Source organism: Protopterus annectens, chromosome 4.part1 (assembly GCF_019279795.1).
Source record: "Protopterus annectens isolate FY-2018-M chromosome 4.part1, PAN1.0, whole genome shotgun sequence".
NCBI lineage: Eukaryota > Metazoa > Chordata > Ceratodontiformes > Protopteridae > Protopterus > Protopterus annectens.
In genome coordinates this window covers 470205550-470231859 of record NC_056734.1, presented here as the reverse complement: position 1 = coordinate 470231859, position 26310 = coordinate 470205550, and the positions used below count along the sequence as shown (strand labels likewise).

General features: G+C 37.4%; 1 protein-coding gene across 1 annotated transcript in view; it reads left to right on the top strand.

The window, feature by feature from the left end:
• Positions 1-26310, top strand: part of LOC122801235 (mucin-5AC-like) — a 475953-nt gene that overhangs the window by 414679 nt on the left and 34964 nt on the right. The window contains exon 19 of the mRNA XM_044070787.1: positions 16833-16991. Coding sequence (XP_043926722.1) covers positions 16833-16991 — 159 coding nt within the window. The remainder of the gene's footprint in view (positions 1-16832; positions 16992-26310) is intronic.

The following is a 26310-nucleotide window of genomic DNA, read 5'->3' as shown; positions in this document are numbered from 1 at the left end:
TGGAGTCTGCATGTCCTCCCCACAGTCGAGTGGCCTCCGAAAGATGTGTGAATGGGCATCCCTTCACTGAAGGTTGGGTATTGGGCTGGCAACTCAGCACCATAAAAATCAACTGCCAATCATTAGCGGACCAGAGTTCTGCTGTGGTGACCCCTAACCGAAAAGACGAAGAAGATAATTCTCTTTTCTGTCATAAAACAGTGCTTGCAATACGCATATACATACTTACTATCATCCAAAAATCTGATTATTTCTAATTATATATGCCTCGCATATTATTTAAACAATTTAGCATCATGTTTCACAAATTAATGGAACTTGCTTGGATAAATGATAAAAGCAACTTGGTTACATATATCAGAAATACACAAATGTTAACTTAGCAATGCAGGTTTTGATAAACTTTTACTATATTTGAGTCATTGTATAAAATGTGTTCAAAAAAAGCAGAATGTGGTTGTTGCATTGCGAGTGTGTAGAAGACAAACTGTTCTGGTATAATAAGATATTACTGGGTATAATTTTACTATAATAATCCTCTCTCCAAATTATTGGTTTGAGAATAGAATTGTTTTGTCAGCTGCATGATTTCTGTAAAGAACTATTATTGCTTGAAGACAGATCATTAATCAGAACGATAAAGTACAGTTAATTCTTTTTTTCATGGAGTGGCACTCCTTCAACCCTACCATTTAAACTTATCTGGGTGAGGTTTAAGAAAGTGCCAAAAGGGTTTTCCAGTATTCATAAAGATAAGTGTTTTTGTTGTTGTTGTTATGGTTTTGATTGTGTAAGCATATGGCTCAGTTAACAGAAACTAATCTAAGACTGGTGTGATGTCTCTGATCTCTTGAGCGAATCCAAATGAAATCCAAGGCATCCTTTGAAAGTTACAGAAAAATAAGTATTTTTATTCACTGTACTGCACTTTTAAACATGCATTACTGAATTGCCACTTACTTTTAATTGTTTTTAGCCATTTCAACTGTTTTGCTGTTTCACTGTTTTAGCTGTTTACTTTTTGAGACTGTTTTTCCTGCACTTTGTATTTTCTAGTACTTGTGTATTTTCTAGTATAGGCTAGATTCAGATTTGCCAAATCTAGACTGTTTGTCATTATCTGAGCACTAAAACAAGCCATCTTACATTAAGAGGGCCCCCTGCACCATTGTGGCAGAAAAGTGTAGCAAAGGACCCATCTGAGTTGGAGATTGTTGAAATAAGGCTTAGTACTGAGCATTTCCATTGGCCAGCTTGTTTGAAAATTGATTAACTTGTTTTTAAAAAGGGTTCTCACAGTTGCTACATAAGCCCCACATTGCATGGGTTTGTGCCTGTTTTAACACAGTTCCACAGAGTTTGGAGATCTGAGCAATCCATGGCATCTGTTTGCAAGTAGAACACCTTCACACAGCACCACACAGGGGAGGTAACCATTGGCGGTTATAGATGTAAAAGCTAGACTAGATTTATTTTGCCTTAGAAGCTGTCCATGTTTCAAATGAGGAGTCCCTTAAATTGTGCTTAGCTTCTTGGACAGCACCTCAGCTGGGCTTTCTACAGCATTTGCCACTTTAACTGAAATCTCCTAGTCCCTAATTATGTTATATCTCTTGAGAGCCCCAATTGTATAGACCCAGCATTATGCCCCCAATTAAACCACATCATTCCTCATTAAAGTAAGCAAATTTACACTTACTATTATGGATGGTCATTTCTCCTCTACGTCTCCTGCCAGCCTGAATGATATGGATATCCTAAGGCAGTATAGCAATTCCCTCATGTACACTGACAACCCACTATTCCTAAACCACTCAAGCTCATTTTGTGAGAGATACATATACACTAAGAATTTGGAATCCTTGCTCTCTCATTCACAGAACAGTGACACTGAACAGGTTGTCAGCCCACATACTACACCACCTGAACAAACCATACTGTCAACACATAAACCATCATATGCGGAGGAACTCACCAGAAATTTACCTAAACACCAGAAACCTCAGAAACACAAACATGCTACATCTAATACAGTACCTACAGCACTCATTACACATACAACCACAAGCACAAGTGTCTCACCAAACAAGTCCTTAAGGCACAGCACATCTAAACAAAATTTTTTGGTCATAGGCACAGATATCCCACACACCAGGCTGGACAAGGAAAAGGTTATGGTCAGCTCAGCTGTCTGTCGGGTGCCAGGATCCATCAGATCACACATAAACTCAAGTCTCTCCACAATAAGTACCATTATGATTCCATCATAGTTCATGTTGGTGTGAATGCTTTGAGATATACCTCACCAAACTATATGAATAGAGACATGACTAAGCTCTCTGAATATGTGTCTCAAGCAGGTATCTCCCTAGCCATGCACAGCATACAGCCTTCACCTAAGATGATACCACAATATAAACAAAAAATATTGACTTCAACAATTGGCTTAATTTCTGGTGTCATTCTAAGGTGATCCAGTACCTGTCAGCCTGGGGTGACATGGTAGATAAACCACGCTGCTCTGCCAGAGATGGTCTTCATCTGTCACCTCTTGGATTTTGGTTACTGGCTAAGGCTCTTGCCTTCCCCACAGTGCCTTTTTTAGGCAATGTCACAACAACAAAATTCCCAGTGTAAAAATATCTTCAAAAAGCAACCTCAACGTTATACTGCTAAATACTAGGAGTCTAAACCTAAAACTGCACTAACTGGAAGCAGCCCTTACCTTAGAAGATGCTGACATCTCTGCAGTCAAAGAAACTGAGTTTAAGGCTGTGGGCCATACCGGGTTATAATGCCTTCCACAAAACCAGACACAAAGTTCATAAAGCAGCCAGCGCCATAGTTCAGCACTCATATAGCTTAATACATTATGATGTTGGTGGGGCGACTTAAAGTATATTAAACTATAGGAGTGCTGAACACACTATGGTGCTGGCTGCTTTTTGAACTTTGTGTTAAGATTGTGGTCGTTTGCATCTCCCATACTTGCGAGTGTGTTTCAGGAAATTCCACACAATCAGACCACAAACTGAAAGTGCAAGAACTAAAGGAGTTGGAGTATCAATATTCATGAAAGATAAATACGCCTCTAGATTTGTTAAACAAAACAATTCCCTTTATACCCCAATACTCTTTAAGAACGTATTCAAAGTTTTCCTTAACTAAATTATTTGGGTAACTCCTTTCTAAAAACATATTGGCTACCTTGTTTAATTCTCCTTTCACATCTTCTTCCTGGTTTAGTCATTTTGGTTCACAAAGCCACATTTCATTAAATTAAATTCAATGACTGACATAGCCATAGATATGCTGATTAAATTAATAAGATAAAAAACTTTTCAGTTTTAACATTTTTATATATGATTTTACACATGAGTTTATTGGTAGAAGTGTTTTTACTTATTTATTATTAATTAATTAATTTGTGACGTCATTTTATGTGTGTTTCAATAGGTTCAAATAAAACAAGTGTTGATTCTGATGAAATCCTCGATCAGGGGATGAAAGCACTCAATCCGATGGTTTTCTAGTTTTACTATTAAAGTAGATTTTATTGCTGAATTCTTTGGTTGCTGTTATTTGTGTTCGACTACACAAGAAAACCTTTTCAAGATTTCTTGACTGCTGACAGTGTATGTTTTCTGTTAGTGGTTTTGGTCAACACTGGTCGCTCCATTTTTGTACATTTATTTAGACTGAAATAACACTGTCAGTCTGAAAGTATCCTAGTTCCCTTTGAATGATGATGATGATGAGTAGGAAATTGTATGGCATAAGGAAGGGGATGAATAACTGAATACCTTATCCTCTTTTGACCCTGGTGAGTGGTTTGTAGGCCACTTGGTGACCTGAGGAATTTAACCAGTTCATAAATGATTACTTGTTGTGCAAAGAATAGGGTTATTAAAAGGTTACCCATGAGCACGTATTGCTCTAAGTACAGCATTGTCTGTCACATTATGGTTTGTTTAGCCTCTTCAGTTTCACATATTTCAGTGACATCACTGACAATGTTAGTACAGACTGGTGCAGTTTTTTGAAGTTACTGTCTCATTAAACAGCCCCCTCAACTCTGACTGAGCAGTGGATTAAGACTAAAAGCTGTTTCCTATGGTCAATGGTTTGATTCCCTCAGCTTCCATTTCCCTTTCTGTGCATGCTATTAGCTAGGCAATGCTCAAGAGCAACTGGAAGATTGAGTTATACTCTTCAATTGTCACATGGAACTCATGCCTATTAACTTCCTGAATCTCGTAAGTTAGCTTAAGTCGGAAGTTCTTTGCCATTCAGGCTATGAAGTCCATTGCTTAGGTGACACATAGTACAATAAACTGTCAGTCTTTGCAATGGCTATATTGATATGAGTTCCGATATTTCATCTTTGACCAGGGTAGGAAGGAAGGCATTTGAATCTGAGTAGTTTTGAGTATGTTATTATGTAAGTTTCTGTGCATGCTCACGCACACGTGTGTGTGTGTGTGTGTGTGTGTGTGTGTGTGTGTGTGTGTGTGTGTGTGTGTGTGTGTTTTGTGTAAATGGGGTTTCTTATTATGGATTCATGGTGATGCATGTTCAGCAGAACTGCTTGGTACTTAAGAGAAGAATTACGTTGTCCTTTAAGTCTAAGCTAAAAAAACTGATTCATTCCAGGCTTAAAGACTGAAAGTGTTTTTTTTGGGAGGGGGGGCTAAGCAGAAGAGTATAGTGTTATTGTCATCAATATATATTGCAACAGCTGAATATTTCAAGCACTTTACTTGTGCCATTAAGAAATATACAGACACTGAAACATTTTGTACTTGGGGTGATCCCAGCAGGTTTCTTGTCCGTTACTTAGAAAGACACGGATACATGACAGATCATTTTTTATGAAAAGCATAATAGGACAACAGTTTTGCACAGTAGCAGGTAGGGACACGACATATTAAAGACCTTTCTAGGTATTATAGCAACAACATAACAGCACATATAATATTAAGGATGTGATCAGTGAATTTGAGTAATACAGTGTTTGTACTGTGAAGGTTTTCCTTAATCTGTGCAGTCTATTTTCAAGTAAACCCAGGGGTTATCAACAGTCACTGAATTGTGCTTAGACGATATTCTTCAGAATATCACCCAAGATAAGAGAAAAAGCAGATATAGACATTTGTTCTGTATTAAATTCTACAGACACCAGTGACTATTTTTACATCAGGCAGACCAACCATTTTTTGTAATTTTGTGCTTTATAAGCCACCTGGCAGGGATCAGAACTGTAAGGTAAGTACTTTATATATGAAAGAGACAGCCACAGAGGAGCAGAGAAACTTTCTCAGGATGTCTGGGCAGTTTTGTGTTAGGAATCCTTATTACGGTTCTGATCCCTGCCAGGTGGTTTATAAAGCACAAAATTACAAAAATGGTTGGTCTGCCTGATGTAAAAATAGTCACTTGTGTCTGAAGAATTTAATACAGGACAAATGTCTATATCTGCTTTTTCTCTTATCTTGGGTAAATCTTGCAAACTGGCTCAAGGACAGAACCCACATGGACCTGGGGACCCAAGTTGATAGCAATCTCTCATTTGACAAAAACGTGGCCAAAGTGGTTAGAAAAACATTTTATATAGCCCACCTAATCATGAAGGGATTCACATCTAGATCAGTGGAGGTCATCGTGCCTCTTTACTCATCCCTCATCAGGCCCATAATTGAGTACAATGCCCCTTTTGGGATGCACCTTACCAGACACCTGCAGCAACTGGAAAGACCTCAAAAGTACCTCACCAAGAGGATCAAAGGGCTCAAACAGATGCCATATGCTGCCCGGTTAAAGAAACTCCAGCTCTACTCAGTGGCATACCGCCTGCTCAGAGGAGATCTGTGCCTGACATATAAAGCCATGGCCAACCCGGAATTAATGGACATGCTGCACCTCAGAAAATCCAAATCCCATCGATCTACACGCTCGAGAGACTTGAACCTCAGCACTGAAAGAAATAGGACATGCTGCAGGGACAGATTCATAACCCAGAGGCTCCCTTCACTCTGGAATAAAATCCCAGTCCAGGTTAGGCAGAGTCCCTCATTGACTATCTTCAAGAGGAATCTTGATGAGTGGATGGGAGATCGTAGGTTTACCCTGGGTATCACTTCTGTGTCACTGTTAGTCAGAGGCACAGTATACTAACCTCGAAAAAGGGCATAGCAAAACTAATTTAAAATGGGTGGTGAAAGCCAAACACACTCTGGCTAGGCTTATAAATGCCCTAGGGCAGATAGCCTAGTATGAACCTATGAACCTATGAACCTATGAATCTTTTGGTGTCAGGATTGGAGGATATCTTGGGGCTCTAAGTTGTATTCCATTCACAAACTACATTTGAGGAGGAGAGTAACATTCAAAAGATGGTATTTACGAAAACAGTTTGTTATGAAATCCAGAGTCTTGGTGAAAGAGTGCAAGAAGATTTGCTATGAGGATTGTTTTCTCATTTTTTCTATATACCCTGAACATTAAGGCATGGCCCATTTGAGAGCTTGTTTATGCAGGTAGTATTTTTTTTGCATACTTATATCTTAGCTTAGCACTGGAGTTGTGCTGCAGCATCTTGTAAGAGAAATAGTCAAGACAATGAAGCTGCTATAGTTTAGACCGCTGTCCACAATCTGCAGGTCATATATGGACTGACAGGTATATTTTGCTCATGTTGCTACAATGGCCAAGAAAGTGAAGTGGAACTGATTCTACATACTAACGATTTTACTGCTTGTTGTCTGTTATCTGTCTACAAGAAAATAGAGATAAGGTCACTCAAATATGATTTATATTGTGTACTGCATTTTTACAAAAAGGTATATTTCAGAGAATGCAATTCAGGGTAATATAGTTCCTTGGTGCATACTGACTGCTTATGGAAGATGCAGGAACTGAATAAAATTACTAAGATTATGGTGAAACATGGGCTATATTATCCAGTCCCAGTGTTACCTAAAAGGAATGGAAGCATTAGTAGGACAGGTGTGTAATGGTCTGTGAACTCTTCCACAACCTGCAGCATGATAAAATCTACCTGGCAGTCCTTTTGGAGGAGGTACAACCACCAGCCCTATCTTCCTGAGTACATTTGTGTACCACTTTGCAATCCAATGAGTTATATAGCGATTGGCATTTAGCAGGGATCGTTTATCTATGATACCTCTTTGTGGGTTGGTACTGAATGCGTTTGTAAGGTCTAGTTATGCAGTTTGCACCGTTGTGCCCTTGTCCGTTGCTTTAGTAATTGTTTGGAAGAAGCAGACCAGCTTAAAAATGCAGGACCTGCCCTTGACAAATGTGAACTGGATTGGGTTGACAGTCAGTATGTCACTTATATCCTTGTTTATTCATTGCATAATGATGATGGTTTCCATAGCTTTAGAGATTAAGCTGATCAGACCTATAGGTCTATAATTATCCAGATCTATTGAAGCCCCACCTTTGTGCAAGGGAATGGCTGCTGCTGTCTTCCTTTCATCTGATGCAAAGCCTGTTTTGAGACTGATATTGAATAGCTTCTCTAGGACATAAGACAATTCCTGTTTCAGGCTGACTAGTAGACAGCCTGTTAGATTATCTAGCTCCATAGATGTAGAGTTCTTAGCTTTGAATAGCACTGTCAAAGCTTGCTTTTGGGAGATTTGAGGAGGGGTGGTGTCATTGTGTGAGTATGTGATCTGAGAATATTGGATTGGAGAGAGATCTGAAGTTTGAGCTAAATTTCTCCACTGGTAGATTGGCTCTGTCCTCTGGGTTTGAGTATTTAATATTGTTTACTATTAGCTCTGCACAGTACTGGGCATTTGTTTCTGAGAATTTTAAAATAATTAAAGAATGCTTTGTGGTTATACCTTCACCTGGGTGGCAATTGTTACCTCATATCTGGGTTTGGTTAATTTGATCAAGGACTGAAGCCCTTTATTTGATTTAGCAAGAGCATTTTTGGAATCTTGAGGGTTAGATTTATTTTTGCTTACAATGAGATTTTTTTCTTTTATTACAGAGTTATTTTGTATTTAGGTTCTACAGTAGGGGGTTATTTTTTAATTTGTTGTTGTATTTCTTTCTAAGGTTAGGGGAACATGCATCTGTGCAGCTATTTACACGTGCATAGGATTTGGCAGTGAAGGATTCCACATAAGTAGTGACAATAAATTTGAGTGCTTTAGGGCTTTACTTTAAGTTGAAGAGAGAGTCATAACAAATACATGTGCCCCAGGAAAGGATTGTTAGGAACAGGATATATTGAAATGTGTGAGTACTTGAGACAGAGCCACTGGGATGCTGGTAAAATATCTTTAAAAATTTGAATACCAGGATGGAGCCACTAGACACTGATAGGGTGACTGTGTTTGGTGCATTTCCTGTATTGGTTTCTTATTTGGGAAGGTTCATTCTGTAATCTGCATTATCTGTAATGAATATTGTGAAATACTGTGCTGGGATGTGTTATGCATTGCTGTGGGTTTGATTTCCTTACACCTATATGCACAGAACAGGTACATTGTGGAAAGGGTATTAAATTCACTCATAGAAAAGTATGCTGAGGATAGTACCCAGAAAGAACCCAGTTATATCAGGTCTATATCAGAGCATCAAAGTTTTAAAACTTTGAATGTTCTAATATCGACCTATTTTAATCAAACGCTAAAAATAGTGAAGGTGCAGAACACCGAATTCTTTCCTAGGGAAAGAATTTGGTTGGCCAGTTCTGTGGCTTTGCTATTTTCAGTGCTGTGGTGGAGATTTACAGGTCGGGTTCAGGTAAGTGTGTGATTGTGTGGTTGTTAGGATTAGGGCACGGGTTAGGTGAGTTAGGGTTAGGGCATAGGTTAGGTGAATTAGGGTTAGGGCGCAGGTTAGGTGAATTAGGTTTAGGGGCGGGTTAAGTGAGTTAGGGTTAGGGCGTGGGTTAGGTGAGTGTGCGACAGTGACGGACCTTAGGGTTAGGGTTTGGGTTAAGGTAAGTGGATAGATAGTAGTGTATGTATAGTTTAGTGTAGGGTTAGTTGTAGGATTATAAGTGTATGTGTGTGTATTGATGTTTTTTAGGTGTGCTTGTGTTGTGTGTATGTGTTTCGGAATAGCGAATTATTTTCCCTAGGAAAAAAATTTGCTGTTCTGAATGTTCGATATTATGTGGTTTAGATATTTTAGGTTCGATGAAATAGCATTCACTGTTTTCATCTTTCGATAACGTGATATCAACGCGTTATATCTTTACAGTGCTGTGACTGATGTGCATTGGGAAACAGTTTATACTTATGCAGAGTTCTGTGCTTCTGACAGGTATGCAGTGGTACTGATGTTTATCTTACTATTCAGTTTTGTGCCTTTGAAAGGTAGACATTAGGAGTAGAGGTTATATATCCATATAGTTGTGTGCTTTGGACAAATGTGCAGTAGGATGTGAAGGTATACTAACATAGAGGTCTGTATTTTTTAAAGATGTACACTGGGAATAGTGGTGGGGGCATCTCCAAATCCATCCTTGGGACAGGGGTATAGTGAAACTGGATCATATGCTTATCTACGGGTCTGTGATTGACATTGGTTAACAGTGAAGGAGCAGTTTACTTTAACGCAGATTGTGCTATCCATGTGTACCATGCATATAATGACAATTTGGTGTTTTGGCTATTACAGATGAACAGGATGCCTTACACAGTGTTTCCTTATAACACAGGACAAATTGTAATTTATTCACCTAGTACTTTGTGGCACAGACTGTACACACTAAATGATATGGGATACATCATGTATCTAGCAATTAGATTTAGACATAGACTCAGTGGAAAAAGACAGTGATAAAGGATATACATGTCAGGTTCAGAATGAGTATTCACTGGCAAATTTTCTGTCCATATCTTCACCTACTAGGTCTCTAAGGTATGTTGTAGATTTGCATGGTACCTGCAGCAAGAATTCAAAGAAAAAGAGTAAGTTTGCCTATGTTACCCATTCAGGGAGACAAGCTAATAGAATATATGTATACTTGTAGGTACAGATGTAAGGCTCAATAAAGATGTGCATAAGAAAATATGCAATAAAATATACTGAGCATACTAACAATTGACATTCATAATTTCCATTGTCTCAGAGGAATTTTGGGTTGTTTGTCAAAGTAACCCAGTACTGGCAAGATTTCAAAAGTGTATACTCCCTGCCCTCTCTTTTTCTCTTACACCTGATTGGCTGACCATATCCTTAGTGGGAAGCCTACAGCTATCACAGGAAGTGAGGGTTCAGTCTTTCTTTGCCATCCAGAGAAGAAAATGTTCTGACTCTTCACAGGATCCACTGCTGATTTCTTTGACTTACTGCTCAGAAAAGCCCCATTTGGGGACCCACTTCTTCTCATTTTATTATTAGATTGATTATTCTCATATATATATATATATATATATATATATATATATATATATATATATATATATATATATATAGTTCCCCTTTATAATCTTGAAATACTGAAATCTCAAATTTCAGTATCCCAAAACCATAAAGGCGAATTTTTAGAATAGCAAAAGTGCATAATTGCAAATTTGAATGTCTCGAATTTGCAGTTATGGCTTTATGCTTCTTTACATGCGGTGTTTTATGTGGATGGTGTATGGTGTTGTGTGTGGATTTGGGTGCGATTTAAGGTAAGTGAGTGTTTTATAACGGTTTTGGGTGGGAGTTTGAATGTATGTAAGTGTGTTTGTAAGTTGTAAGTGTGGGTTACGGTAGGTACATGAGTGTATGAGTATGTAAGTGGTGGATGTGTTGCTGTTTGTATATGTGTGATGTGTGTGTGTGTGTGTGTGTGTGTGTGTGTGTGTGTGTGTGTGTGTGTGTGTGTGCGTGTGTGTGTGTGTGTGTGTGTGTGTGTGTGTGTGTGTGTGTGTGTGTGTGTGTATGTGTGTGTGTGCGAGGGACTGTAGAATGTCTGCGTGTGAGTTTGCTGTCTTTTCCTGTTTGCGCAATCTTGGAGTTAGTAGATATAAGTAGGGGGTGTGGGGGGCGCAGCTCCCCCCACATGGGGTTTGCAGGGGGGCCTGGCCTCCTGCTTATATGTAGTGCAGGTATGTTGGTTTGTGTTGTTGTGTTTGTGAATGTTTTGTTATTTGACTTGTTGTAGTGTGGGTAGGATAGTTTATGTGTTGTGTGGTGTATGGTGTGTTTATGTTCGTTATTTTGTATTTCGCGGTTTTGGGTTTTGGGATTTTGAACATTCACCTTTATGGTCTTGAGATACTGAAATTCCAGATTTCAATATTTCGAGATTATAAAGGGGAACTATATATATATATATATATATATATATATATATATATATATATATATATATATATATATATATATATATAAAATTCTGTCTGTATTCAGAGTAATTATTTCTGCTTGTAGCATTCTAGCAGTGTTTTTTGGGTTCCTGTCTTTGACAAATGCTTGCTTTTTTTTTTTGTTTTTTTTTTTGCTGTTTCTGAGGAAACTTTCAGTATTTCTGTCAGAAGTACACTGTGTACATGTGTTGTTAGACACTAGAGGCCTGGCTTTACTGTTATTACTCTGCTTTATTTTAATCTTTTGACAGGAAAACATCACAGAATGTGGATTTTTTTTGCATTTATTCATTCCTTACTATTATGTATGACTCCGTTCTGTGTGTTTTTAACATTAGATCTCAGTTTTACCACATATTAAATTAGTTGAATGTAGTATGAATATTTTACCCTCTTTGACAAAAACTATAATTTAAATTACCATTATACATTATCTTATGGCAGTTTAATGTGGTTAAAATGTGCCAAGATAATTTTTAACACTGATGAGGCACATTGGCTGCTTTGGTGTTTGGACTTTGTGTACTAGAATTCTCTAACCTCTGTCAGTTGTAAAAGAACTGCTAACACATTTATAACTGTTTTTTTTTTTTGTGATAAGAGCTGTGAACACATTTCAATTTTTTTTTTTTTTGTGATAGCACTGTTTGGCAGAGTTTAGGTGCATGGGCATATACTTATTACTAGAACTGTAAGTGCTTATTGTGAAACATGATTAAGTTGGCTGGTTTTCTCTGAAGTAACTTGATGGATCCTAACTCTGGTACCCCATCCACCATCAAATCCATCTGCACCTGAAAAGAAAAAAATAATAAAATATGCTTCAGCCTATGGTTAGTAATTATACAGAGGTCACTGCCAGGCCTGCAGACCACTTAACATTTTTGCCTGTCTCCCTCTAGTGTAGCTTTACTGGCCACTATGGAAGAAGGGTTAGACACATCCTCCAAGGCCTTTCCAATACCCGACACAGGTATGGGAAAACCAAACCTTTAGGTGTAGGAGTACTTTGGGGTTAAGAAACCCCCCTTGACATATATTATTTTTAGTACTGAATTAAGAAAAAAAAGAAGCTTCATCATACAGTTGATAATCAGATTATGGCTGTTAATAAGGCTGCTATTGTTTCCTTGATGGAGTGTTCTGTAGAATGCTAATTCTGGTGGCTGTGTTCCCATACATGGCTCTAGTGCAGTTAGACAGGAGACCTGTCTGTTGATTCAGAGAATGTTGAGAAATCTAAAAAGAACAATGGTGATTTCCTAGGTGTCACTCACTCCAATTCTTCAGAAGGTGAACTTGAGTTTAAGTCCAAACAAATTGTTCACTTGTGCTCAGATGATTCCTGGACTTAGTGATGTGTTTGGTTGAGAGCATTTGGGAACTCCCCCAGACATAGGAAGGTTATATAATCTTATAGAGGACAATATGCTCAATACTGTGTGCATCCCCCTCTCTTACCAGCCTTGGAATATGTTAACGAAGCTGCCTGTAGTACACCATTATCTATTCTAGTAGTCCCTAAAAAGGCTCAGTGAAAACACAGTGTCTCTTGATATGACAGGTCTCTTTTCTCATTTGACTGCCGAGCAAGCTGTGGTCTCCCCAGTTGCTAGCTCAAATAAAATGCCACCTAATAAAAAAGGAAAATTGTTAGATCTTCAGGGCATTAGGATGTCTCTTTCTAGTAATCTAGCCTTTAGAATGTTAAATTATTGAAGCTGTTTGGGGAAATTTATTTTAAAGTGCGCATACATTTCAGATGATTTTGATGCATCCTTACCTGCAGAGCCAAAGTCTTATTTGAATGAAATTGTTTTTAATTTGAATCAGGTTTAGAAACATGCTTTGAAAGGTGTGCTTGAATATGCAGATAAAGAGTCTCAAGAAATGCTGCTTTTTCTGTTGTATTAAGACAGTATGCTTGATTCCACAATCAGAACTTCTCATGATTTAAAAGCTGAAAAGTTGAATGCATCTTTAAGTTCTGAATTGATGAATGGGTTGTATTACACAGATTCTCAAACAGTAAGATAACAGAGACAAATGAATGCATGGGGTATCTAGGATGTTTCATGTACCAAAGTTTTCCCCAAACAAGGTGTTTTCCTTCAAGGAAAAAAAAAATCAACCCCCTATAAAGGAATGTCTATGCCAAGTAACATAGCACTCCTACTGCCCTTCCTGCCCTTCCATCTCTTTCTCCTTCCCCCAGACTGTCTTTCATCCCTGTAGCCTAGCCACAAATGGTCTCAAAGAAATGGATATTGAGAATAATTCACTTAGCAGTAGATAGAAAATCTTCCACCTTTCAGGGGAATTGCACATCACCCACCAGACCAGACAGAGCTGTTTCCTCGAGTGCTGCATCACATGGTAGAAGCAGGAGTCATAGTACCAGTTCCATGAAACACAAACACAAAGTATTTTACTCCAGAATCTTTTTGGTACTATAAAAGGAACATTCTTGGAGACACATCCTAGTTTTTTCCTTTCTGAACACCTTTGTAAAATTTCCAAAAATCAAAATGCTGTCCTTACAGTCGGTCCTAATATTCTCCTTATATATACTCCTTCTGATCACTGTTTCACGATGAGTCTACATCTCAGAGATGCTTATTATCACATTCCTATTGCTCCCACTTTCAGGAAATGTTTGAGATTTGCTGTATCTGTCTTATATTATCATTTTTTCTGCATTACCCTTTGGACTCTGTACTGCACTGTAATTGTTTACAAAGGTGTCTGCCCCCAGTGGTTGCCTGTTGAAGAACCTTAAGAATCCACATTTTTCCTTATTCAGATGACTTGCTGATTTGTGCTGATTCTGTGTCCAGATGCTTGGAGTCCTTAGACAAGGTTGCATGCCTCCTTTCCCACCTGGGTTTCAAACTGAACCTTCAAAAGTCGTTCCTCACACCATTTCAATGAATTGTTTAAACAAGGTATTGGATTTACACAGTAAAATGATGGTCTTTTTGCCAGAAGACAAAGTTCTGACTTATCAAGGCACTTTCTTGGATTTCTCTCTTCTAAACCTTGCCCCAGCAAGAGAGATCCTCAAACTTTTAGGCCTCATGGCATCAATGATCATCATGGTACCATCAGCCAGACCACACATGAGAAGAATTCAATGCTACTTGAAGAATTGTAGGACATAGCACCTTTATCCCTTGAAGTTCCAGGTACCAGTACTCAGAACTGTGGTGAAGGGATCAACTATCTCATAATCCAGGACTCCCTTTCTCTCTCTTGAGATTTTGCATGGGGAGCAGTACCCATGGGAGTTTAGGTTCAAGGCTTGTGGGATCCTCAGAATATGCCAAAGCACATAAACACAAAAGAGATGCTGCCAGTGATTCACTCTTTACATTTTCTTCACCAGTTATTTACTTCAGGTCTTCTAGTGGTCACAGGCAACACTGCTGCGGTGTGATGCCGGGAACAGCAAGGGGGTACAGTGCCATATCCATTTGGCAGTGATGGCTTGGGAGCTGGCACTACAGCATCCTCTGACTCTTTAGGCCCTGTGCATTCTGTCAGAGCAAAACACATGGCAAACAGACTAAGAAGATCCTGGACAGACCATCACAAGTGGATGCTCCATGCAGATGTCTTCCAGGACTTGATCCAGATGTGGGGAACACCTGAAGTAGATTTGTTCACCTCCTTTCAAAACAGATAACCAAAAAAAGTCTCTTCAAGACATCCTTTTTTCAGTTAAACTTGGAAAACGTATGCTCTATCATTTCCATGGTCAGCGATGTTCCTATATGCATTTCCACTGTTTCCACTGATTCCCAAGGAAGTTTTAAAGATTCAGAAATATCATTGTGCTAACCCCTTTTTGACCCAGGCAAAGTCAGTTCTGCTATTTAATGGAATTGGCCAAGGGCAATTACCTTAAGTTTCTTCACAGACTGGATCTGCTCACACAGCATTGGGGTGAATAGTACACCCCAACTTAGAACAATTGTAACAGACAGCCTAGATGATTCTATTTTAATAACTTTTAAGAACTAGTTCTATGAGGATGTGCAGCAGGTATTTAAGGAGGCAAGAAAACCTGCAACTAAAAATCATAGGTCTACAAGTGGAAGAGGTTTTCTAGGTGATGCCTAGCCAATATCAGAAGTCCAAAAAGGGTTTCAACTCCTCTGGTATCGAAATATTTGTTTGATCTACTTAAAGGTGGTTTGTAGAATGATTTTATCAAGTACAGCCATCTCAGCTCTCCTGGCCATGGACCCCCCCTCTTTCTTCTCTTTTTGTGATCAAACAGTTTATGAAAAGATTGTTATATGTGAGACCCCCTCAGAAGCACATTCCTCCTCCCTGGTATCTCAACTTTGTTCTTGAAAAGTTTACCTTACTTCCTTTTGAAAATGCTTCTTTTACACTTCATAATTTGTAAGACTGTTTTACTCATTGTTCTGATAACTGCAAGGTGAGTCTTTGAGCTGCAAGATCTTATGATGGTCCAAATCCCTCTGGTTTTTCACAAGGACAGAGTTATGTTAAGCACAAATCCATCATTGATGTCTAAAGTTGTTTCTGAATTTACCTTAAGCCAAGCCATCAATCTCTCAGTGTTCTATAAGCATCCACAGAACAAGACAGAAAAGATTATACAAACCTTGGATGCACACAGGCAGCTCAGGTACTATTGACCGAACAAAGCCCTTGCGGAATACTGAACAGCAATTTGTCTCCTTTATGGGGGCTGAGAAAGATCAACCTGTCTCTAAGCGAACTATTGCATGATGGTTGTCCTCTGCTATTGTTTTCTGTAACACCCAGCATGGTAAATCTCTTCCAGGCAATGTTATGGCTCACCCAACTAGGGTCTTATCTTCTTCAATGGCATATTGGAAACAGGTGGAATTTGGAAGCATTCTAAATGCCTTTAGGTAGATCTAGTCCTCTGTTCATAGCTTCAAAAAGCACTACAAACGGAATTCCTTTTCATGGTTCATAGCAGGCTTTGCTATGCCATTCTCCAGGGGCTCATGGATCCTTATCTTGCCACCTCTTAGGCAGGGTAGGATTTGGGAAGATTTCCTCTCCTACTTTGTGGAAGCAAAAAAGCATGAACACTCACTTCCTGTGACATCTGTAGGCTTCCCTCTTGGGATATGCTCAGCCAACAAGCTGTCACAGATAGAAAGAGAAGGAGGGGAGTCTGAGCTATGGAAATCTGGTCAGTACTGGGTTACCTTGGAAGATAACCCAAAATGCCACTGAGCCAGTGAGGAATTTAAACACCTACTATTATAAGTAAGTAGGACTTAAGTAACTGTACTTTATTTTATGAATGACTGCTTTAATCTGATTTTTGATTCCTTTTTAATTAAATCTGTCAGTCAGTAAGTTGACATTTATAAAATATTTTTCAGCATTCATTTGATTTTACATCATAAAAATATGCATCTAGATCTGTAGAGTTAAGAACATAACTAATATTGTGTTATTTTAATACAGGTTTGAGACTTTCATCCCTCACCTCCTTCGCAGGACCTGTGACATCTGGTACAACAGCGTTCCGTGTGTTATCCCAATCTGCCATGTTTCCTATGTCTTCAACGATCTTTGCTACCATTCCAATCTCTACATCAGCGTGTCCTGTAATAAATATGCAAAGTAAGGATTTATTTTATGTATTTAAATATGTGGATAAGAACTATAGATTGCACAAATATCGTACAGTAATACATATATTGAAAGGCAGTATATAATGTAACTAATAATAATGTAATTGGTATCATTAATCGAATAATCTGTACTGTTATTGTTCAAAATATTACCGCTGTATATTTTACAATGGGCTGGATTCCAAAACAATTTATACTCATGGTATGTTGCTACCCAGAGTGAAGCAACAGAGCTGTCTTGGCTGTAGTTCCAGAATACAGCTTGCATGTTTCCTGAGGTAATGTGTTCAAACAATGAAGCAAACTAACCTTCATGATCATCCCCTTCCCAACAGTAACAAGCAAAGGTTCGTATGTTCAAAGATGGTTACTAGGCTACAGGATGCAGAGCTATTTAAGCCTAGCGAAGCTTTATTCCAAATTTACCAAAACATTGCATATGTGTCAATATAACAAGGAATTTTAAGGTTATGATTGTACACATCAAGTGTTCAGGGGCTGCCCCTGTCCGTTATTATTGCCATAGATGCTAAAGCAGGGGTTCATAGGTTCATAGATTAGTACTAGGCTAACTGCCCTTGTGAGACATTTTAAGCCTAGCCAATTATCCATTGTGAGACTCAAACCCTGCATCTTGTATTTGTAAGGCAAACATCTTAACCTTTAGGCCACCCTCCTAACCCTAAAAAAAATAATGATCCTTCCCGTATTAAAATAATTTGCAATTTCCCAGCCATTAGTCTGTTATGTTTGAATAGAGTTAAGGATGAGCTTTGCTTCACATGGATGCTATGCCATTCTCCAGGGGCCCTGTTCCATAGAAGGGGTAATCTTTCAGACATATAACTGTCCCTCCAACATTTCCTGTTTATGTTGTAGATGAGGTTTGGGTCCTTAGAACAGTTATTTCTAATGATATTTGTTTTACAGATGTGCAAAAAGTCATCAATATTGGGTCAGAAAATGTATTGTAGGCTAGGCATAGATTGCCACATAGAAGTCTGTTGGAGACCAAGTACAATGATAATGCTTTCAGATGGTCTGCATACAGCTTATATTCTATTTGTGAGGAACTTCTGTGGTCTTTCATGGTGTTGCAAGTGCCTTGTAATGTGCATGCCAAACGGTGTGTTGTACTCAATGACTGGTCATATGACAGCTGAGTACAGCAGAACAATGTACTCTTTGGACCTGGGTGCCATACTCTTATCTATAAATAGTTTCCATGTAGAATGATTTTCTTAGCACTGCAGACACATGGTGGTATAATCTTAAGTAATTTTCAACATGGGTTCCCAGATCCCTGAGCAATTCTACTTTTATGACAGTGTTATCAATGCAATGCCTTCCTGGGGTGGCCATCTTTCCAAAGGGTACTATTATGCATTTTTTCACATTGAATTTTAGTTCATGTATCTGCCCAAAGTTGTTTGTCTGCTACATTTATTGATGCTCTGATCAATTTGGCAATTACAAAGTCACTGTCATGAAAAAATTGAATTACAAGCCACTATTTCTGCTTTAAGAGTTATCCTGAAATGCTGATGGTATGGGGAAACATACATTACCTCACCACAGATTATTTCTGTTCAAAAACTGGCTTGCTAATGTGCACTTTTGAGTGTATTTTGTTTACAAGTATTTCTTCTAGGTAAAGAATAAATCTGGTTTTCTGTCTTTTATTTTTATTTTCCTATTTATTTTGTCTTCAAAGCAAAAACCTTTCCAGAATAAATGAAAACTAGCTATTTGTGCTAGTATTTTATTCCAGGTTAAAGGGTGTTGTAATTAGAGAGACGGGAGTTCCAAAGTTAGTATTGTAGTTTACATATCAATAGCAAGAAAACAGAATACATTTCCTGTTCTTTGATCAATAAAACTTTCTTTATTGGAGGGTAGATGAGTAGATGAAGTCATTGTTTTTTGAGGTATGCTATCACTCATCTCTGCCAACGCGGCAATGGCTTTGTGGTGTGAGTTGGGCATGCATTAATGTTTATTTGAGTTACATTTTCAATAGACAACAAAAGAGGGTTAGTCCGAGCTATGCTCAGTTTTGGGGAAAACACCAAATAGTATGGGAAATTCATGACTTGATTTTAATTCATATGTAGGGCCATACTGTGGATGGGTGGTAAAAGGGCACCTGAAATTTGTCCGAAATGAGATTTTAAAAGAATAAAGCAGAATGCAAATAAAATAAAATGTTGTCTGCTTGCAGTATAAAGCCATGAGTATCTTGGTGCCACTCGGGTTTTATTTCTGAACAAATAGGGGTATTGTGACTCAAGCATTGGTCAATTTGGATGAGTGAATACGTGATAGGGTGAGTTGCTGGTTAATGGAAGAAGTCTGTAAGTGTTATGGGAGGAATTGTCTAGCAATGAGCATGGAAAAAATGCTTGCTTGGACTGACAGGCCTTTGGGCTGCAAGATAAAGAAATGGGGGGGGGGGACTCCCTATCCTGTGAAGAGCCAACGGAATAACACTAAAAAGAAAAGCCATATAAAAAAAACCTAACAAATAATAATAAATAAAAAATATCAAAAGGAAGCAAGCAGTGATCTCAGTGCGTCATGGCTGAAAACAAAAGCCCTATGTTAGATAATGCAATAAATCATCATAGAATAAAACTATGAATAAAAAACTAAGAATAAAAATAAAATCAGCCAATGTAAACCTCATGAAAAACTCATGGGAGCAGCTCTTTCACCTTTGCTTCATCATATCTGCCTTTATGAGTTTTAAAATCATTGCAACAACTATCGCTAAAGTAAAAAAAAAAATCAAATAATAAAGATAATAAAATAAAATAAACAGAAATAAATGTAAAAATAACAACAACAAGAATAACTAAAAGCAAGGACCATGTGGAATAAATGTACTTATGTGAGCAATATATATATATATATATATATATATATATATATATATATATATATATATATATATATATATGTGTGTGTGTGTGTGTGTGTGTCTATATGGAAAGCTTTGTGTGTATTGTGGGCCAATGGTCCAGGGCTAGTGGGCTCAAAATGATTGGCCTGTGGGGCCAGTGTATTTAGAGAGACAGGAGTTCCAAAGCAAAATCAGGTTGAAATGTTTTACACACAGAGCTCATCTGCCTTCCAATAAAGAAAGTTTCACTGATTAAAGAATGATGAATGCATTTGTGTTTTTTTTTTTTTTGCTATTAATATGAATACTAAAATACTAACTTTGGAACTCCCATCTCTATAAATACAACACCCTTTAGCGTAGAATAAAATAAAAAGCATGAATAACTAGTTTTAAGTTATTCTGGAGAGGTTTTTGTTTCAAACTGCAGCATACAGACCCAAGCGCACGCACAATGGTTAATAGCTGCTGGCATTTTTCTACAACAGGATGCTACAGGCTTCTTACTTATTTACTGTATCTTGGCATGAGTATGGGCAATTACATTTCAGTTGCCGTTCCAACATCTGTTATTGAAGCTGTGTTATTAAAAAAATAGTGAGACCACTATTTCTGCCTTTCCACTCACCTAAACTAGTTTTGTAATTGCAATATAGGGCATGTCTTGTCCTTGTGTCCATTTAAACCTAACAAATGCAGTTCTTTTCAAATAATTCTCCTTTCCTCTGGAAATAAGTTCCATATTTCTGCCACTCACCCGTTACGGTGCTGTTATAGGCACAGGTAAATGGTTGTAATAGAACACTTTGTGATAGTGCCACACCTCCCCCCATCATCCATGTCCACTGTCATAGCGAGTACACAAGCACATGGAGAGGTACCTGCAGAGAGTCTTTCTCTCTTTCAGTAACTATGAATCATATATAAGATAAGCCACCTGCCTAACATGTAATGGCTGTGCATTGTCTTGTCTTGGCAGTTATTAGTGAGCAGCAATCCTGGATAGGGCAGCATGCCTTGATATTGAGCTTCATCCTATTTCCATTGGTGAAATGTGGCCATCTCATAGTTTTTAAATGTAAAAAACAATTACATTTACTTATTTTTTTGCATATGATTCCTTTACGTATTTATTATTCATTATTTGATAGCGTTCTGTGTAGGTTACACCTTTACTTCCATTTCAGTCATTAGGCAGGTCAGTGGCATAAAGTACAGCAAGAGTTAAAATATTACATTCCTGGGGGGAAAAGGTTGCAGTACAACAGATAAAACATAATGAAGGAAGGTAATAACAAAAAGATCAGTGAGTGTGACATCCAGTCACGTTATAACGTTATCAAAGACTATGGGCTCACTTCAATAATGTTTCATTTAAAAATGAATACAACAGATATCTGCTGCAATAAAATGATATATTCAGAGTACTTCACACTGCTTGACAAGACTTGAGCTTCTCTTTAGTAGATTGCACTGAGTCATACTGTCCATAATAACGTTTGGCCTGGCAGCTTTCATCCAGTGCAGATTGTTTCATTTTATCCATTAAACAAGATGAAGACACTGAGGCCACAGTTCCTGGCTCTCACTTTAACATTGTTTCACAGGTTATAGTTTCTCTGTACTCAGCACCTGGTAGGCCTACAACTGCCCCTCTCTGTATGATCACAGTATTTCCTCACTTAAAATATCAAAGGTCTAAATCATGAAATCTATGCAGACCATCTCAAAGCCATATTTCTCTTTTCGGTATCAAGCAGGCTACTCAGAAATGAATGCTGCCTTGCATATAGAGCCTTAAATTACCCTATTCTGTTAAGTGTATTACACAGTCAGAAGTTGAAGGGACATCAATTTCTTCTGCAATATTAACAGAATAGCTGGAGGGATAGATATTTATCACAGAGAATACATCTTCTATGGAATGATTTTCCCCTCCACAAAAAGCAGACAAGGTTTTTGCTGTGAGGCTTGTTTATGATGACTGAATCTTTCATACTGTAGCTAAAGAACACATCCTAAGGAAAGGTTTACCCATTGTTTGATAGGTAGTCAATCGACTTTAAAGAGAGGGTAGCCATGGTGATCCTGTAAGAAGGGAGTTTGTGATGAAACAATGCATTTTATTTGTGATAGTTTGTAGGCCAGATATGCTTTTTCATGGAAGATGATGCTATAATGAGCAGGTCATATTCCAGCTGATCTAGCAGGACTTCATTGCCTACAGAGTCTCTGGCTGATGCAGTTAGACAGTGAGAGATGTATTTTCTGATCCAGAAGAGAAAGATATTAAGTTTGCTTCTGTTTTTTTTTCTTTGTGAGTATGGATGTTAAGGATTTGGTCATGTAACTACCAAGATATTTGAAGGATATTTGAGTTTCTATTGTTTTGCTCTTATGACTCTGATGTCAAGAGATTGTGGAAATTTTGCCATTTAGTCCTGAGTAATAAAAGGCATACTTTTAGTTTGGTGAAGTTTAATAGTAGATTATGTTTTATTAGTCATTTGATAAAAGTGAATTGGTCAGTTTCTGGTTTGTTTTGAATTACAGACTGGAATGAAGTAGCTTTAGGAATTAAAAGTAAATATTGGAGATCATATAGAAGTTTGTTAAATACTGTAAAAAGCAAACGCTCAACACTGGACCCTTGAGGTTCACCTTTTTGAAGTGGTGGAGATTCCAAAATGGATAAGCTAATTCTGATGTTATGTCAATTCTTGATCAGTCTTGAAAAAGGAGGGTCTAGCAGATAAGGCCAAAGGCCTTGGTGAGATATAAGAGCTCCTGTAAGGTTGGCTTTGGTCATGTTGAATAAGAAATCAGTGGTGAGTATTCATAGAGATTTCCTGGTATTGTGGGCTAACCAAAACCTATGTTGTTCTGCAGAGAGAAGACAGTATTATTGGATTTATTTTGTGAATTTAATGTAGATGATATTTTCAAGAAGTTTCCGAAAGATAAAGAGAATGTAAATTGGATGACAATGTTGTGTACTTTCATGTTTTGGCTGTTGTAGGAGAGTTTTAACCAATGCTATTTTCCAGATCTGTGACATGATGGTTTTAGTTAAGAAGAGGTTGTAGATGAAAAGCAGAGAGATCTGAAAATCTTTGCTGTACTATATGAAACAGGGATGGGGATTATCAGAAACAGAGGGATCAACTGTGGGAATTTGGTCAACTAAGTTATTCACTTTTATATGTTACTCTTTAATGTAGAAGGGGGGTATGAAGGAAGGCAGGGACGGAGACTGAGTGGATACGGTAGGTTTGAAGTGGTGACTTGAAGAAAATTGATGAATTCTTTAAGGAACTTGGCTTTCAGAATATGGATGGCATCTGGAGATGCATAGTTGTATGTGTGGCTTTATAACCATTTAGTAGGTTGACATCTTTATAAATCTGTTTAATTTTCCTTAGTATGGAGAGTTGTTTGGATTGGAGTATGTTGACTTTCTATGTATAACTTGCTTGCTAAGATTACATAAAGTGATAAAAGAAGTTCATGCCTTTAGGGAAGCTTTTTGTTTCCAAGTCTGCCATGATCCATCTCTTAATTTGAGAAGTTCCTTAAGGTATTTTGTCTTCCAGCCAGTCTTGCTTTGTTTGACTAGTTTTTTAGTAAATTAAAGGAATATACATTGAGGGTGGCATAGGGCTCAGCTAAGTTTTACCTTATTGTCAGGATCTTCAGAAGAGAATATGAGAGACAAGTCTATAGAAGAGAGTTAACTTTTAATTTAGTTATATTTGTTAATTTGTTTTTCTGAATGAGAGAAATTTGTATGTAATGGGAGAGATCGGTTGTTGATTTAGAAAGAAATGATAGGATGGTTAATACAGGCGGGAGTATGAATGTTTAGGTTGAAATTAATTGAAATGTTGTGTTTTTAATTAGTAGGTTAACAACAGTGTGGTAGTTGGACTATAGATTTGAATACGGGTTCTTCAATTAAGTGAAGGCAGTCAGAAATGGCAAGACATTTTGGCACATTATATTAAATGTTACTAGAATTTTAACTACACCTAAAGAGTTACAAAAAAGTTCTTTAAAATGGTGTTTATTCCACTTGCTGCTGAAATTATTTGCAATATATTAGAGGGATGCACTGAATAATACCTTATTTTGCATGATATATTTTTTTACACTCCACATGAGCATTGTCTATGACAGTCTCTTGTTTGCTTCGGACTACTTAGTCCAGTACAGGGGTGACTGCAGGCTAAGCTTTGGTTATCAGACTTAGGGATGCATTGTATTCAGGCAACCATTAGTGCTTTTGGGGAAATGCTTCATCCATGGACCTGAGCAGAGCTCCGTTGCTTATTTTAAAGCTGTCTCACTATGTTAAACCCATTTAACATAGCGAAACAGTAAAAAAAAAGCAACGGAGATCTTGCTTTCTCCGTTGCTTTTGCTCACAGCTCTGATGTACTGCGCAGGCGCGCAGTACATCAGAACTGCCGCGGATGCCAGACATCTGCGGAAGGGCAGTAAACAGGCATTATACTATGCCATTATTTAAGAAAAGTAATAGTTTCTTTTCTTAAATAATGTCATGGTATAATAGCAATAACCCACTTCTAGGTGTGGGTAATGCTGTATTTATGTTGAAAAGTAGAATTCGAAGACAGAGCAATATACAGTCAAGAACACACAGTATTCACTCAAGAGCGCTAAACTTTTAATGAAGCTTTCGGGCTCTCAACCCTTCATCAGCATACATATTTCCTGTTTTGTCACATTTATATAGAGGTAAATTTAAAATCACATGACCAAACCAACCACTAAAAATTAGTTATAAAAGACATATTAATCAACACAACAATTTTAAAATAACAATTCTCTTTCACAAAACCTAAAACATTAATGTCTCATCATGAAAAATCTTAAAACCATTTATTACAAATTATCTAATTGTCGCTTTACTAGTACAGGTTTAATACTGATAGCATTGTTTAAACCTGGAGTGGTGTCTGCTTGTAATCTAACTATCCACTCTAATTCCCTTAGCTCCAAAAGATTATTTGTATCACCCCCTCTCATACCCATTTCTATTGTGTCTATACATCTAAATTTAAATCTATGTGTTTCAAACTCTAATATATGTTTGTATAGAGCATTAGTCTGTTTTTGCCTATTTATTTCTGATTTATGCTCTATGATACGGTCTTTAAGCCTTCGTATCGTCTTTCCAACATAGAACGCATGGCACAACGTGCATGTAGCAAGGTATACCAATTTAGTAGTGTTGCAAGTAGCATTACAGTAAAATTGGAATTTCTTATTGGTAGTCGGATGCTTAAAATAATAATCTGCTTCTAAAATGTCACCACAGCAAGTACAGTTATAGCATTTATAGGTCCCTAATTTATTATGTGTTGGATTTTGTTGTTTCCTGAAATCCTTATAGCACAGCATATTTTTAAGTGCTTGGTGATTTCTATATGCAAAATTAGGTTTTGATCCTGCTATTACTTTAATTTCTGGCATTGCCATCAGTATTGGCCAGTTTTTTTCAATTATTTTACGTACTTGATATGTGTGACCATTGTATGTAGTTATGTATCTTATTTTACTATCTTTCCTTATTGTAGGTGTTAATATTTCATGCTCAGTCTCTATTATGTCACTTGCAAATATAGGTTTATATTCATTTTTTCTGCCTAAGGTAACCAGTTCAATGGTTTTGTTAATAAAATATTCTGCATAGCCACTCTTCATAAATTCTATTTTCATAGATGCTATCTCAGTCATATACACTTGTTCTTCTGTTGTTAGTCTGCTCACTCTGATTAACTGTGATTTCATTATCCCTTTGAATACATGTGGGGGGTGCATACTAGTGCTTTCTAAATATCTCATTATGTGAACATCGTTTTTGTGCACCATTGTTTCTATTTTATTTTCTTTCCTATATAGTTTTACATCTAGAAATACCATTTCATGTGATGAGAAACTCATCTTAAATCTAAAAAAATTTGTTGTATTATTCAGATATGAAATAAATGTATGCAATTCTTCTTCCGTTCCATCCCATACAAAAAACAATCATCCACAAACCTAGCATAGCTTCTCACATGTTTATTTAGTACATTACTATCATTTAAGATGTACGCTTTCTCCCAATAAAATAATACTAAGTTTGCAAAGGTATTTGCAACAGAAGTCCCCATAGCAACTCCTGTTAATTGTTTGTATGGGACGTCATCAAAAATAAAGATATTCGGGGGCGTGGCCAAGGATGAACACAGGATAGCAGCAGATTTCTTCAGCTCCACCAATTTCATTACACTGACAGGAATTAATTACTTAAAAATTTAATTTTTGAAGTAATTTTCTTTCTAAATACGTTTGTTTTATATAGTTCTTGAACTATATCTAAAAAAGAAAGGAAATCTTA